The sequence below is a fragment of the Drosophila pseudoobscura genome, chromosome X (genome assembly GCF_009870125.1).
Source record: "Drosophila pseudoobscura strain MV-25-SWS-2005 chromosome X, UCI_Dpse_MV25, whole genome shotgun sequence".
NCBI classification, from domain to species: Eukaryota; Metazoa; Arthropoda; class Insecta; order Diptera; family Drosophilidae; genus Drosophila; species Drosophila pseudoobscura.
Genome location: NC_046683.1, coordinates 42010448 through 42022037, shown reverse-complemented (window position 1 = coordinate 42022037; position 11590 = coordinate 42010448). Strand labels below are relative to the sequence as shown.

The window sequence follows — 11590 nt, the reverse complement described above, 5'->3', positions numbered from 1 at the left end:
TCTCTAATTAATTCGTTTTTATGAGCGCAGTGCACAGTGCGCCAGCTCCACTCAATCCGACTCGACTCGGCTCAGGTCGGCCTGGCTGCCCCGTCAGTCGGCGTGTCGCTGGTCAGTTGGTGCAACACGGGCCTAGAACGAGCTCCACTGGCTCTCCACAATCCCTGCCCTGATCCCCGATTAAATATCAGTGTTTTTTGGTTTTTTATTGTGCTGTTGTACTGTGACTTTTGTGAGTGAACAAAATAGTTGGCAATCTAATCAGGGATTGCAGAACATGATCCATAACAAACAGACAAGGAATCTTCTACTCGTAACTGTTGAAAAATGCTAAGTGTCAGCGCTTTGAGCGTCGTCAGTCTTTTGGGTCTGGTCAGGGGCTACGGCTATGGCCCCCCGCAGCAGCCGCTGCTGAGGAACATCATCAAGGTGCGGGCCAGCGGCTTCATGCCCTTCGAATCAGATTTCCTGCTGCCTCTGGGTATCCTGCGGCAGCTGCAGGCAACCGATCGCGCCTCGCGCTTCATCGGCCATCGGCCCAAGAGCAAGCCACAACCCAAGCCCAAAAAGCCACAGCAGGTGCGCCTGGAACGGGCTCATCCTAGGGGTGGCAAGACCCAGCATCCCGGCACTCAGATGTACAATCTCATCGACGATGATGGCGAGCTGCTGCTCAATCTAAGAGTCCACAACGAACAGCAGCAGGTCAACCCAACAGACCGGGGCAACCTCCCAGGGAGTCATCAAGCTATCATTCCGGGGCAGCACCAGCTGGAGGAGCCATCGCCCTACGACTCGCCCTGGCTGCCATCCAAGTGGCGGCCAACGACAGCCAGTAGCCTGCCCCTTGGAGTCACCTCATCCTCGCCACGACCGCTGCCCCTGCACCAGTATCTGCGAGGCAGCGGCAGCAGTGGGAATCGGCTCGAGCAGGACACGGCCAAGCGACGACGTTACGACTGGCCCCACAAGTGAGGACCGGCTGAAGCCCCAGCTGAACCGAGCCGAATGCTCACCCAAATTTATTTATTCCATTTATAGATATGCATAACACACTGAATCACCCAAAACACACACTCGTACGAGCTTACACACAGATACAATACACAACAACAATAAACTGTAAGATACAAAATATACACATATAACAGCGATAAACCAATCCATGAACGGGTCGTTGAGCTACCGCTAATTTGGCTTTGATTATGGTAATTTTGGTCGATTGATAGTGTTGAAAGTGAAACTGAAGCTGAAACGAATCGAAAGTGCCAAGGGTATGAAGGCAATCGAACGAAATCTAATTCCACCGTGAATGAAGAACATTCACATTCAATTTGCGGATGGAGAACTATCCGAAGCCTCTTGTTCCACATATTCCAGAAAAATACTAGTAAATACATACATATACCGTTTTCTTTGAGTACAGAATGTCGCTCTGCTTCCATTCCGAGTGTCTCTATGTGTGCTCTGTGTGAGGACTCCTCTGAATATATTTTACTTAAAATCTACATTATATACACATTACATATGTTAGCAGATCTGTTGATAGAGACTGATTTGATTGATCAAACATTATGCAATTATGTTAAAGTTTCCACATTCAAGAAAATCATATACTATCCAGGTAAAAAAAACCCATCAACCGGTAAATCGATGAATACTGAAGCTCTTTCTGTGCCTATCCCTAGCAAAATGTGTATAAACAATTTGCATAAAAACTAGCAAACCATTTGCAACAATATTGTGAACTATTTCTGTTGCTCCGCACGATGTCATTTGGAGGAATGGATTGAAAGTTTTAATGGTTTTCAGAAAAAGGTTTCAGGTAGTTGCATTTTTCCTGATGCGCAATACATACCATCTGACTCATGTTTGAGTTTGAGTGCATGCCAATAGGGACATTCTTCATCCATATTAAAAATCAGCATTTTCGGATGAGTATATACATATATATATTTATGTATGTGAGCTTATGATTTATACAACTTGTACAATATATTTTGTATGTCGTTTGGTATCGCTGCTCTCAAAAGAAACGATTTCATAAAAATCGGTCGAACCGTTTGAGAGATTTTATCTGGTTCCATTTTTCCTTCTTTTCTATTCTAACACCAACACCAGCCGTTACACCTCGCTTCCCTCCGCTAGGGGCGCACACTGCAGTAGGAAGCGTGCGTGTGGGAGAGAGAAAGAGATGATTAAGCCATGATTGGCCACTGAAATTTAATTTGTTCCTTCTGGCTATAATATTGACCCGATCTGATTCAGATTCAGCAGTCTGGTAGATATGGTCATTGTGTGTGTCTCTGGGTTTCTTGTTTTCTCGTATCTTTAAAATTGTAGCTGCCACAGATATTCGTTCTTTGTGGAGTTGAAGGGGGCGTTGCAAAACTTTGAAACAAACCTGATTCAGTGGAATATCTTGAGTCTAATCCAGATTTCTAACCAAATTTGGTTGCTCTAGCTCTTATAGTCTCTTAGAACTAGGCGTCAACCAACACGGACAGCCGGACTGACAGACATGGCTATATCGATTCGTCTATTAATGCTGATCAAGAATATATATACTTTATGGTGTCGGAAACGCTTCCTTCTGGCCGTTACACATATCCACTTCCACCACAAAGCTAATATACACCCATGCTTATTGAGCATCGGGTATAAAAACAAGATCAAAAATAAATTATGGCTGACGGAAAAGATATGTACACATAATCCTTAAAGCAAATTCTTTATACAAATTGTATCATTAGATATGGCCATAAGGTCTTATAGAAACTGCATATATATGGAAGGAGACCATCGATGGTTGTCATGGCGTGGGCAAGAACTCTGCAAAGAAATGGATGAAAATAATAAATAAATTTGAGCCAATATGTATCTTTTTGTTGATTTCCAAAAATTACCTATTTGCAAGACGCAATCACCTTCATCTGCCAGGGTAAACCCCTGCTCTGGGTAATTCCGATATCGATAGGAAGTGTAAAACTGCTATAAAGGTGCTTCAAGCGCTTCGATCGTTTGCCACTTTATCGTTAACTTAATTCCCAACCCGAACGGATGCCAAATTCTGAATCATTATAATTTACAGATGATTTATTTTCTCCTTGTGGGAACGATTTACAACTAAAGTGAGAGGTACAATGGATATTCGTAGAACAGTGTAAAAAAATAACAAATGGGAAGAAAAAAATGTCTAAAACTACTTAACAAGGGAGGTGGAGGGGGGATGGGGGACTTCGGGATTAGTTCGGGATCAGTTCGGGGGCTATGACACAGGCCGAATCACAGAGAGGGCGCGCGAGGGAGAGATTTATTTCCAGCCACCGGATGGGGGCAGGTAGCCGGGCTGGGGAGCCGACAACACAGGTGGCAGGTACTCGTTGCTCAGAGGAGCCGCACCGTGTCCGTGCGAGTGTCCCTCTTCGTGGATCACCTGGATGGTCTTGATCTCCTCCTGACCGCCAGCGAAGCCGCCGTGGGAGTGTCCGTGATCGTGGCTGTGACCGCCCTCTTCGTGGATAACCTTAATGGTCTTCACCTCCTCGTGTCCGTGTCCATGTCCTCCGAATCCGTGGTCGTGTCCGCCGGAATAGCCACCGCCGCCGCCCAGAGCAAGACCCTCCTCATGGATCACCTTCACAGTCTTGATCTCCTGGTGTCCGCCGGAGTAGCCGCCGCCATGACCGCCGGAATAACCGCCGCCATGTCCGCCGGAGAAACCACCGAGACCACCAGCCTCCTGGTGGATGACCTTAACAGTCTTCACCTCCTGGTGTCCGCCGGAGTAACCACCGCCGTGTCCGCCGGAGAAACCGCCGCCATGTCCGTGGGCGCCGCCCTCCTGGTGGATAACCTTGATGGTCTTGACCTCCTCGTGTCCGTGTCCATGTCCGCCGTATCCGTGGTCGAGTCCGCCGGCATAACCGCCGCCGCCGCCCAGAGCAAGACCCTCTTCGTGGATGACCTTGACGGTCTTGATCTCCTGGTGTCCGCCGGAGTAGCCGCCACCGTGTCCGCCAGAATAGCCACCGCCGTGACCGCCAGAGAAACCACCGCCGTGTCCGCCGCTCTCCTGGTGGATGACCTTGATGGTCTTCACCTCCTGGTGTCCGCCGGAGTAGCCGCCGCCGGAGTAGCCGCCGCCGTGTCCGCCAGAGTAGCCGCCGCCGTGTCCGCCGCCCTCCTGGTGGATGACCTTGATGGTCTTCACCTCCTGATGGCCACCACCGCCACCACCTCCGCCAACGCCATAACTGTAGCCTCCACCACCGCCGCCGCCACCGCCGGAGCCGCCGCCGATGAAGCCAGCCGAGCTGGTGGCGACCAAAGCAGCCAGGAGACACACGAAGATCTGCGAGTAGGAGAGGAGAGGAGAAACATGCTGAGATCACTCCTTGGATGGGGAGAACAGACTAGGGGACTCACCTTCATTGCTGGAAGTTTCTTGCTTGGGGGGACGAAAACTGTGGAACTTCACGAAGCCGAAGAAAGCGTTGAGTTAACTGATGACCAACTGCCTGCAGTCGGTGGCTTTTATACAGATCTCCGCTCGATCGCTCTCTGACCGCAGAGATCCAAGGGCTGGCAGAGCAGATGGTTACGAGACGATCACCCGATGATGCTCCATCTCCATCTTTGTCTTCGTCTCCGGCTTTCGCCTGCAGCATTCGGTGGCTCGTCTTGCTTTCGTCATCGACATGGGCATCCCCCACACCTGCCCCGTTCTCTTCGGGCTCCTCTGGAGCATATGGAGCATACGGATTAGAAGAAGTTGCGACAACAAACCAGTAACCAGTGGGAAATGCAAATGAGTTCAACCCAAAAGGCAAGCGCATTTCCATAATTAGGCCAAAACCAACGTCTCTGGTTATTGATCCGCCAGGCATGAACGAATCGGCGTCGGGGCTCTTACCGACCTAATGATGGCCCCCGGCCCTGGGCCCGGCCCCCGCCAGGTATTGCAGTCTCGGACCGCGAACGAGTAGGAAAGGTCAGTGCGGGTCAGGTCAGACTTTCTCAATCCCTAAATGACGACGAGGGCGTCTCATGGAAGGTAGAGAGTTGTGGAAGCGATTCAATTTTCATACCAAATGATCATGATCAGAAGAAGCCACCAAAGTTTTCCTTTAGAACATCCATCTGAATGGCCACGTGATCTCAAGCTCATCGAGAGGAATACTACTCCGAACTAAATCACTAAATCCAGGATCTTTAATATCTTCATAGGCAATCTATACAAATCCTTAAGACCGGACGCATACTTATATACATATAATCGAGATGAATTTCCCAAAACATACGACCCCTCTGAACTTCTTCGATCTTTTCAGTTACAATACGAATATTTTTCAGATTCTTTTAACCTTTCTTCTCAACTTTCTTGCCCCAAAAAGATACAGAAAAAGTGACTCCAAACATACATCAAAAGCTGTACTTGAGCTCTCTTAAAAAGCTTTAAATTATTGAGATTTGGTTCAGTTGAAGTTGAATGCCACCAGAAATACCTTCAAAAATTACAAAAAATATTCAAAAGCATAATACCATGAAGCTTAGACTGATCTTCTGGCTCTTCTGAATATGCGTAAAGGATATCTCTGAACAGAAGACCAACTCTTAAAACGAAATCCATGGCATGCAAACTTTTGCCACTTTTTTCATATCAAAATTTATTTTTTATTTGCCCGAAACTGAAAGAAAAAATAAATCCAATAAAAAACTAAACCAATATCTATGCAAATATGTTTGCAATAATTTTGCTTTAAATTTCGCATTCAAGTCAGCGGCTCTTCTCCCCCCATCTCGGTTTTTTGGATCACTTTGCCTCCTAAATGCTTTTTGATTGGCCAACTGAGGGAGTTGTGTAAAACAAAGCGCAAAACAAACAGCAACAGAAATCGAAACAGAAACAGAAGAGAAAGATGGTACAGAAGATGAAGATGAAAAAGCCGTAAAATGGTTTGCCCGAAAGGGCGAACCCAAACCCAAACCCAAGTCCCAGTCCGACCGAAGCAAAAGCCAAATTGAATCATTTAAATAATATTACGATACCAAATTGGCTCTGCATTCGGGCTATTAATCACATCTGACAGGGACAGCCCCCAAACAGATGTTGAAAACGAAACAAATCGTAGAAGAAAGGCCCCGTTTCATTGGGTCGAAGCCTTAAATACCTCTAAATAAATAATAGAGTAGCTAAATGTTATCCTATTTTCATGAACATTAAGGTGGTTTATCTACATACATGGCAACATTTTGGCAGTCCTTTTGCATAGTTACATAGGAGTTTCGTTGTTCTTATATGGGAGAAATCTTCGCCAACTACAGGGTATAATTCCCTAATTTCCCTAATCTTTTTTGGTCAGTGGAGGGGGGGGAACCATTGGGTATTATTAGCCAATTATTAGTTAAAGTTTTCTTAAGAGGTTTGCTCACCTAGAGGTTTGAAAACGTTTGGCTGATTCGATTACCAAACTTAAATCTATAAAAAATACAATATTTTTATGCCCTTTACTCAGTCTTTTATGGTTCGTATTTTTATAATGCACTTCTGTATCGAATTTCGTAAAATGGTTGGAAATTGAGTAATGTTTCGTGCCTTGGAAATATTTGAATGCACTTTTCAATTTGTTTTTAAAACTATTTACAGAATTTACAGAAACTCCGTTATGCAGCAGAATGAAAATACATGCTAAACCTTCTTAAAGCTGATTGATTTTCTATATAAAATGCTATCTTTTCATTCCCCATTAGGTGCGTGAACAAATGCAGAAATTCCATGCAATTTTACTGGAATTATATCAGAATATATTGCTGAAAACTTTCTAAACTAAAACGTTTTCTAAAATATGCCATCAACTTTCACTAGTCCGCTCCCGATCCCCAGCTCCAAAGAGAAAGAGATGGCAGACAGGAGCTAGAAGGAGACAGAGAGCAGAGCGTACGCGTGCAATACGTGGATGAGGCCATGAGGTAAAGAAGCGAAATAAAGAGACAGAGAGAGTGTGTTTGTTTCTTGGTTCATTATGAATTATCTTTATCAATTCGCCTTTCGTGTGAGTGTGTGTCCTCCCGCGGGATTCGCTCCCGAATACATTCATCTCTAAGAATAAGTTTAAATCGATAGTAACCGAACAAAAAAAAATGCAAAAAAATATAGTATGATTCAATAATGGATAAACCGGCAAACGAAGCGATCTTTCTGATCTTTCAGTGTCATTTCGGTTCGGTTCGGTGATTGGTTGCGGATGATGTGGGTGTTGCGGTGGCTGTAGTGTTGTTCGAGTTGTCAGCACTTTACATATTATAATTATACAAACATAATAATATTAACAACATTAGAATAATGCAAGGGATCGGAAAATACAGGGTATATGGGATATGGGGTATGGGATCTGAGATGCGAGATGTGTGTGAGATGGAGCATTATAATTAACTAAAATTTAAATTTTACTGTGTAAAAAGTAAACCTTGTTCTGTTTTCTGGTGACAATAAATAAAAACATAGTATATCAATCTCGATGGAAACAAACAAAATAATAGTAATAATGTGAATCGAGTTATGGAGAGAAGTCCACGTGCGTGGTGGGGTGTATGTGTGTGGTGTGGTGTGGTGTGTGTTAGCCTAGAGTACATAATTATAGTTGAATTATAGTTAATGTCGGATGGGGAAGGGGGGCTGTTGTAGGCAGATGTTGTAGGCAGCTCGCGTGGGCCGTGGGCCTGCAGCAGCGACCTACAAGGCAGCGATCACGCGATCGCACAGCTGTTCCGACTGCTGCTCGTCGGCGTCTTGCAGCGGTTCTTGCTCTTCGAGCTCTGCGTCAGCGAATTGTAGCACTGCGACGTGGTCAAAGCGTATGACTTGAGCGTGGACTTCACCGAGGGCGGCAGGGGCAGCGAATCGATCGCGTACACGCTCGTCCTTCGCACAATCGTCCGGCAGCACAGCTCCTGCAGCGAGAGCACTGTAGGCAGAGAGAACATCATTAGATATAAGGCATTTCATGTGGATACAAGCTCCTCTGGGCGCCAGTGCGTTTTTCATCTATCAGACAATTGCAAACGTATGTACCGAAGCATAATTGTACCCACAAATGTATTCCACCTCCCCCACAATTCCTACATTACTTCAGTCTTATAGCTTGTGCCTTCGAGGGACAATTAATCCATTGGCATTAACTAACATTACTCAATACCAGTCACTATTCGGTCACCGAATATAAGCAGTGCAATAAACAAGTATGCATTTTTCAATCTTTAGCATTTTTCGAAGGCTCTGGTGATATCATATTTGATCACACAATAACTAGAATCTGCATAACATCTTAGAGTTTTAATAGGCTTCGACTCGCTCTGCAGCGTACCACAAATTGAAGAGCACAATTCACTTCTTTATAAGGAACTTCAACACAAGGAAAACATCAAGGTTATGGATTTCAAAAATTAATTAACAATTAACAAATAAATTAATGAGAAGGCGGAATAGAACGGTGTTCTGTGCGAGTGGCCAGCTTTTTGCAGCGGGTAAAGCATTTAGGAGCACTTTCTATAGAGCCCCAACTGTCAGCAAGCTCTACCTATAGTCAGGGTGCAGATATTGTAACAATGAAATGGTGAAATAGGTTCCTAAATTCTCTAAAAGCTTTACTTATTATCATCGATCAACAATGGAATTGGCTAGTTCATTTCATAGAATAAATAATTCAATGACGGCTCTTTTCTAACATTTTCCTTGCAGCGACTTTTGGGAACTTTAAATTACATATTGCACCATTTATTACTCGCTCTCCAAAGGCACATTATAGAAATGATTACTTTTTCTGGGATAATATATCACACTGACTATTGGCACGTTCTGATATGGCTGATATGCATGTCTGCCTTTCGCTTTTAGTTTAAAAGACGCACTGCGAGCAGAAGAATGGAGTATGAGACTCAAGTTTACCCTTATTGCTCCGCCAAATGTGCTCCATGCCGTTGCGATGGAGCGCCATGCGGGCCAGCTCGCAGAAGGATTCGCGTATGTTGAAGTCGCAAAGCGGCGATATCTCAAAGCAGGACATGTTGTTGCGACTGGCATAGGTCTCGGCCTGTTTGGCGGCCACCTGACGCTTGAACGCCAGATGTAGGCGATTTCCCACCAACACCTTGGGTATGCCCGGAGCGTGCTGCCGGATCGGAAGAGAAGAGGGAGAATTATACATAGTCTCGAGTATTATTCGCAATCCAAAGGATATTACTCACCTCGTCGACCTCTTTTAGCCAACGATCGATGCCATCGAAGCTCCATTTGTTGGTTATATCGTATACTAGTATAATACCTTGAGCGCCGCGCGAATACGACCGAATGATTGTACAGAATCGGCCCTGGCCGGAGGTGTCCCACAGCTGGAGCTTCACCCGCTTACCCTCCAATAGTATTGTGGTTGTCTTGTATGCTACCGTTTGGAGGATGTGAGAGGTGCAATCTGTTGGATTCGAATTTAGGATATTTTTGTGATTTCGGTCTCCAAGTGCCTCCGGTTTAAGTCTCTCTCTCTATTTGTCCTCTGGTGCACTCACCATTTCCGCTGCAGAAGGGACTTTCGGGGAATGGATCCTCCAGGTTCGAGAGTATCTCGTGCTTCCCCACATCGCTGTCACCCACCAGAAGAACTTTCAACAGATAGTCGTAGTCTTTTGTCATGGTTCCCATGTGGCTGAAACAGAACAGAATGGAACAGTGATTAAAGTTGAGCGACACTATATTCGGACGAATCCCCGATTAATTTTGACACCATTTCTATATTATATACACCTTATAGGGCCGGTCACCTCCTCTGCCTTGCAAAAGAAAATGTAATTAATTTCTACAAACTGTTGGTCAATCCTTCAAGTTCTAGCTATTTTTTCTGTAACCGGGCTAACCGGTGTAAGCCACAAAAGTTTCGAGTGCAAAGTGCCAAAGTCGTACCGGCAATAGGCTACGATTATTTCTATAGCTGGTATTCGTAGGGTATCTGGAACTCCAAGAGCTAGAGGCCCAGAAAACTCCATGGCATTCATGGATGCGCAAAGAAAGATGGTTTTTAACATGTACAATTCTAAACACACGAACGTCAAATTTGGCATATTGGTAAACACACCTATTATCTATCTGTATAAAAAAAATAATTTCAATCGGATAAATATTACAGCGGCAATGGGTCAAAATTCTTTCGAAAAGCGTATATCCCATAGTCGACATATGTATGGCCTGTAGCCCTCTCTCATTCCTTCCGCGGTGTTGCTGTTGCTTTTGTGTTTGCCGTTCAATGACTCATCCATCTCACTCGCTCACACACAGCTAGGCGGGGCACCCACGGCGGCACGAGCGAGATGGAAGACGAGTGCCGCAGTGCAAATGCAAATCGAAAAAAAGTACGTATGTAAGCTAATTTATTATTTTGCATTTTTCGACGACCCGCGCACTTTCTGTTATGTCGCACAGCTTAGTATTAGAGATTTTCAAGGGGTTAAGCTGCTGCGGAGATTTTGGTGGGTTAACCTGCTTCTGCGCTGCGGCGGGGGCGCCGGAGGGGTTTGGGTGTGTTTTTGTTTTGCAACAGAACGAAACGCACACACATACTCACACGCGCAAGCACAAAAACACTAACCTTTATTAACCATTTTGTTATGAATTATTTAATTATCTATTTTCTTTGACCGCGCCTGTAGTTGCATTTTTGCATTTTGTTTTTAAATTCACAAAAAAAATTCGCTTTGCTCATGAGGGGGTGTCTGTCGCAGTGTGGGTGTCGCTGTGCGTGCGTGTTTGTGTGATGCATGCCTTATTTTGATTGTTTTTCCTGCTGCTATTTGTTCCAATACTACACCAAGTTGCCCCAAAGATTTGTGGCTTCGTTTCGGGGTTCAATTAAGGTTTTTGGAGCCCGGTTTTGCATATAATCTGCTTTTTACCATTTAGAATGCACGCAATTTCATTTTTGGAATTTTAAATAGAGATGAGAGCGATATGCTTCGCCCTGTGGCCCTGTCCAGTGGTATTTTTGCGAATGTACTTTGCCAGGCAATCAACGTATAACTTTCAAAGCCATTAATGCAAGCCCTGCTTCCGCTTAATCGTTCGCTTTTTGTAGAGTTAGTCACTTTAATTGCATATTAATATATGCTTAAGCAAAAATGGTCTAAGATTTCCACAAATTGAATTGAATTAATTTTGCTACATGGCAACCCGGTGAGTATTATCGCATCTCTAATGGTCGCACTACACTTCAATTGGGTACAGTGTGACCAGCACTAAAAATCTTACGGGGAATATCAGGTAGTGAGAGTGAAATGTATATATGCGCCAGTGTGAAATTTGTATTCAAGTTGGTGCCAAAGCAACAGCAAAGAGACCATAAATTCATACTCTGAAATATTTTGTATTTATTGTTGTGCTTGTTTTTGATATTATACCAGTATTGAAGTGTAGTGGAATATGACCTGAAGAAATTTGACGATAAGCTTATCGATACCATCGTCCCATCTCTAGGAAGGTTTCAAGGTGAGTTACATAGAGAGGGAAACGTTTTAGGGTGCTGCCATGTATGTTGCTAACAAATCC

The 11590-nt window shown here is 44.6% G+C and overlaps 3 protein-coding genes across 4 annotated transcripts; 1 reads left to right on the top strand and 2 right to left on the bottom strand.

The window, feature by feature from the left end:
- The first annotated feature begins 31 nt into the window (after positions 1-31).
- LOC4815598 (uncharacterized) lies at positions 32-1192 on the top strand. Its single transcript, XM_001355329.4, has one exon. It carries the CDS (start codon positions 328-330, stop codon positions 973-975), a length of 648 nt encoding a protein of 215 aa, XP_001355365.3. The 5' UTR covers positions 32-327; the 3' UTR covers positions 976-1192.
- Positions 1193-3078: 1886 nt separating this feature from the next.
- LOC6902012 (loricrin) lies at positions 3079-5462 on the bottom strand. The gene is made up of 2 exons (XM_002133510.3): positions 4429-5462; positions 3079-4354 (listed from the first exon to the last, which is right to left on the bottom strand). The coding sequence occupies exons 1-2, from the start codon at positions 4432-4434 to the stop codon at positions 3314-3316; spliced, it is 1047 nt and encodes a 348-aa protein (XP_002133546.2). The 5' UTR covers positions 4435-5462; the 3' UTR covers positions 3079-3313.
- Positions 5463-7003: 1541 nt separating this feature from the next.
- Positions 7004-11247, bottom strand: Rab40 (RAS oncogene family member Rab40). Of its 2 annotated transcripts, none has more exons than XM_015185574.2 (5): positions 10942-11247; positions 9565-9701; positions 9247-9470; positions 8948-9170; positions 7004-7967 (listed from the first exon to the last, which is right to left on the bottom strand). In XM_015185574.2, exons 2-5 carry the CDS (start codon positions 9695-9697, stop codon positions 7750-7752), a joined length of 798 nt encoding a protein of 265 aa, XP_015041060.1. In that variant the 5' UTR covers positions 9698-9701; positions 10942-11247; the 3' UTR covers positions 7004-7749. The 2 variants fall into 2 exon arrangements, with proteins under 2 accessions (XP_015041060.1, XP_001355366.3); XM_001355330.4 differs by lacking the exon at positions 10942-11247 and adding an exon at positions 10638-10914.
- Positions 11248-11590: the final 343 nt, after the last annotated feature.